This window comes from Lactuca sativa, chromosome 1 (assembly GCF_002870075.4).
Source record: "Lactuca sativa cultivar Salinas chromosome 1, Lsat_Salinas_v11, whole genome shotgun sequence".
Taxonomy (NCBI): domain Eukaryota; kingdom Viridiplantae; phylum Streptophyta; class Magnoliopsida; order Asterales; family Asteraceae; genus Lactuca; species Lactuca sativa.
In genome coordinates this window covers 163,236,548-163,240,372 of record NC_056623.2, presented here as the reverse complement: position 1 = coordinate 163,240,372, position 3,825 = coordinate 163,236,548, and the positions used below count along the sequence as shown (strand labels likewise).

At 32.8% G+C, this 3,825-nt stretch overlaps 1 protein-coding gene across 1 annotated transcript; it reads right to left on the bottom strand.

Moving 5' to 3' along the window:
• Window positions 1-427: 427 nt before the first annotated feature.
• LOC111912642 (uncharacterized) lies at window positions 428-1,488 on the bottom strand. The gene is made up of 2 exons (XM_023908394.2): window positions 1,099-1,488; window positions 428-840 (listed from the first exon to the last, which is right to left on the bottom strand). The coding sequence occupies exons 1-2, from the start codon at window positions 1,420-1,422 to the stop codon at window positions 634-636; spliced, it is 531 nt and encodes a 176-aa protein (XP_023764162.2). The 5' UTR covers window positions 1,423-1,488; the 3' UTR covers window positions 428-633.
• Between the last annotated feature and the right edge of the window lie 2,337 nt (window positions 1,489-3,825).

Below are 3,825 nucleotides of genomic sequence, written 5' to 3'. Positions count from 1 at the left end.
CTTTGTTATGATGGTTATATGCCCCCGAGGGGTATGAAATAACGTTTTATCGAATAATTTCATCACTTACCCCGATTAGGGTTTAGAATTTCTGAACGAATGAACTTTCCAAGTGATAACTTCTTATTAAAATAGTGAGTTGTACGATAGTAACATAATGTAAACCTTAATATACAAGGGTTAGATGAGTTGACTGATTTGACTTGTTGACTTTATTTGAGTTTGACTTGATCGGAAAATTGACGGTTGTCACATTGACCGATTCTGAGAAATAAGCAAATGAAAGTTGGCCGTGTAAGTTTCAGAATTTTCTTAGATATGTGGCTCATTATAGAAATATAAATAAATAATGGATAATATTGTTTTCTGATGAACCAAATTTGGTTCGATCACAGGCTTTCTGATTATGACTAAATGGAAGACATAGTAACAAAAATTTAATTACCTTTGTATTATAGTATTGATTCTCATGTTTTCTCTATTATAAAATTACAAATTACATATAATTTTTCTAGCTTATCTTCGCAAATATTAAGAATTTAATTTGGAAAGTGTAAAACATCAATATATGAATATATGCTTGTGAATTATATATGTGAAAACAAACCGATGCATGAGAATTGAGTTAGTCACTCAGTTTTGATGATTGGATCGAATGGATTTTATTTTTTCAACAACTGTTTCAAAGGCTTCAAGTGTCAAGTCCTTCTCAATGTAATCGATATTAGATGGATCAAAGGGGCCTTTGACTCGATCAATACATTTTATAACCGCTCTTGCCGGGAGAATGCTCCTTGTGGGGTCAGGAGAAGTTCCTGAGCTCAAGCTCGATGAGAATCCCTACATCACCATATGTATATATATATAATCAAAAACATTATTTCAATATAAATCATAGGCCAAAAAATTAAAGTACAACGAGACTAAATACTAATGATTTGTAATTTGATAACATTTGGAACCAGACCGAGGATAAGTTAACTAATTGTGATAAAAACAATTTTTACAACTTCAAACACAATGTAGAAAACATGAAACTAATAGGGCAGTTAAAACTATTTGTATTTATGAGTCGTTAACTCGTTATTCACCATGTACCTTAAAGATTAGAACTTCAACTTCTAGGTCATCAACGATTGCTTTAACCAAAAGTGCTTCGTTTTTTGCCACCTGGCTATAGAATTCTAACAATGATATCGCTTCATTGTGTCCATATTCTTCATCATTTTCACATTCGTCTTCACTAAATCTTAGTTGCCTTCTAGCCCGACATTGATTGCCAGAAACTTTACGACTTTGGCTACCAGGTTCATGAGATTTGCTGGAGAAAAAGTTATTGTGCCCAAGTGTGATGGTTGAAGTGGTGTTGACATTGTGAGAAATGGTAGGGAAAAGAGAAGGGAAGGATAATGTAGTATACATGAGTGGTGGTGAAGAATAAAGTTCTAGTGATCCACAAGACTTGATAAGAGGTTCATGTGAGTTTTGGCTTTACATGACAAAAATAATTCATGTCGTACGGGTCATTGTTTGATATTGAAGGTACATACTATTCGAGATAATCACATCACATAAGATAATTAAAACGAGTATTCAATTTTTATATGCTAGTTATTATAATTGTAACTCATATACAATTTTCGCCGCTTTAAAGGGATACAATGTTAACGTACACCACAATATTGAATTTGTATTCTATGCGGCCCAAAATTATTATCCATAAACAAAAAATATACAGATTAAGAAAACATTAATTACTGCTAATTTTATTAAATGAAATGACAATTATATTATTTTGTTGTATTTAATTTCATTATAGTTGCATTTAATTTCATGGTAGTTTAACTAATAATGAGAGGTATTTTGATAAAAATGATATTTATTTTTAGAGATTGACTATTATTATATGCTAGTTATTAGAATTGTAATTATTCAAATTTTATATGTTAATTATTATAATTATAACTCGTATACAATTGTCGCCGCTTTAAAGGGATACAGTGCTAACGTACGCCACGATATTAAATTTTTAGTATTAATTATAACTTTAACATGTGCAATATTTAATTTCAATCTATAAATTTGGTTTCTATAGTTTTAATTTCAATAGGTTTCTTTAATTTTAATTTCAATAATTCATTTTTCAGTCTCTAAATTTTTATTAGTTACAATTTTAATCCCTATAAAAAAAGACATCTCTACTAGTTAGTTCGATACATCCTCATACATACCCTATTGTTTATGTACGTTTTTATGTAAATACTAATTAGTTGTATGTTTATATTGGGTATAATGACTTAAAATGGTAATATAATTTTCAATTTGTATACATTTGGTTATTGAGTTTTTTTTCGTCAATATTTACCCCCTCAACTTATTAAACTGTGCACATTCAATCTTTATGACCAGTTACTCCAGGTTAATCAGGAAAAATGACTTAATAAGATGATATATTTCTCATTTTGTATACATTTAGTCATTAATATTTTTGTATACATTTAATCATTAATATATATATATATATATATATATATATATATATATATATATATATATATATATATATATGTTTCAAAATTAGTCCTTTTTGTTTTACTCATTCAGTACTTATGAATGATTTATTTACGTTTTTCTCATGACATCTTATGTGGGTCAATCATTGATAAGGTGTTTAGGGTTGTTGATGCTTATGTCCATCGCGACTTTGACTACTTGGTTGCGTAGGTCTTGTAGTTTGGCTTAGATCTTGTGTTCTAAACGTCGCAACTTCTTCATACGATATCAAATTTTAACGATCTTTATATCAATGTGTTCGTCTAAGGGTAAGTGGTATCCCACGACTTCGACTAAGGGTAAGTGGTATCCCACGACTTCCCAAAGTCTATCACACATGCGCGAAGCATGTCTTCAAGTGTCTGAATGGTTCGTTCGCTTTGACCATCCATTTGTGGATGATAAACAGTGCTCATGTCGAGATGTGTTCCTAGGGATTTTTGAAGTGATTGCCAAAAACGTGAAGTGAATCTACTATCTCTATATGAGATGATAGACACTGACACTCCGGGGAGTCTCACAATTTCCTTGATGTATATCCTCGTCAACCTCTCCATCTTGTAGGATTCTTTTATTGGCAGGAAATGAGCAGATTTCGTCAATCTGTCGACTATTACCCATATGGTGTCCAATCCATCTGATGACTTGGGTAGTTTGGTCACAAAGTCCATAATAATCCTCTCCCATTTCCACTCAGGAATTACTAGTTGCTGTAATAATCCCGAGGGCTTTTGATATTCCACTTTTACTTTAGCGCAAGTAAGGCATTTGCTAACATAAGTGGCAAACTCTGCCTTCGTGTTGGTCCACCAATAGTGTTGCTTAATATCCAAGTACATTTTGTTTGAACCCGAATGGATGGAGTATCGTGTCTTGTGGGCTTCATTCATGACTACCTCCCTGAATCCCCCATGTTTAGGGACCCAAATGCGGTTCATGAAATAATATGCTCCGCCCCCTTTTACTTCGAGATTCTTTTCCATTCCATGTAACGCTTCGCTGGTTCTGTTTTCCGCCTTCATGGCATCTGACTGGGCTGTTCTGATTTGTGAGGTCAGGTGGGATTGGATGGTTATCGAGAGAGTTTTCACACAACGATTTGAGTATTCTTTCTAACTCAAGGCATAAGCTACCACATTAACCTTGCCTGGGTGGTACTTGATTTCACACTCATAATCGTTTAGTAACTCAACCCATCTTCGTTGCCTCATGTTCAACTCTTTTTGATTTAGGATGTGTTGGAGGCTTTTGTGGTCCGTGAAAATGGTGCAC

Excerpts from the sequence above, each read along its gene's own strand:
- LOC111912642 (XM_023908394.2), bottom strand. The coding sequence starts at position 1,422 with ATGTATACTACATTATCCTTCCCTTCTCTTTTCCCTACCATTTCTCAC. Across the intron at positions 841-1,098 it reads TTGAAGTTCTAATCTTTAAG|GGATTCTCATCGAGCTTGAG; the intron begins GTACATGGTGAA and ends ATGGTGATGTAG.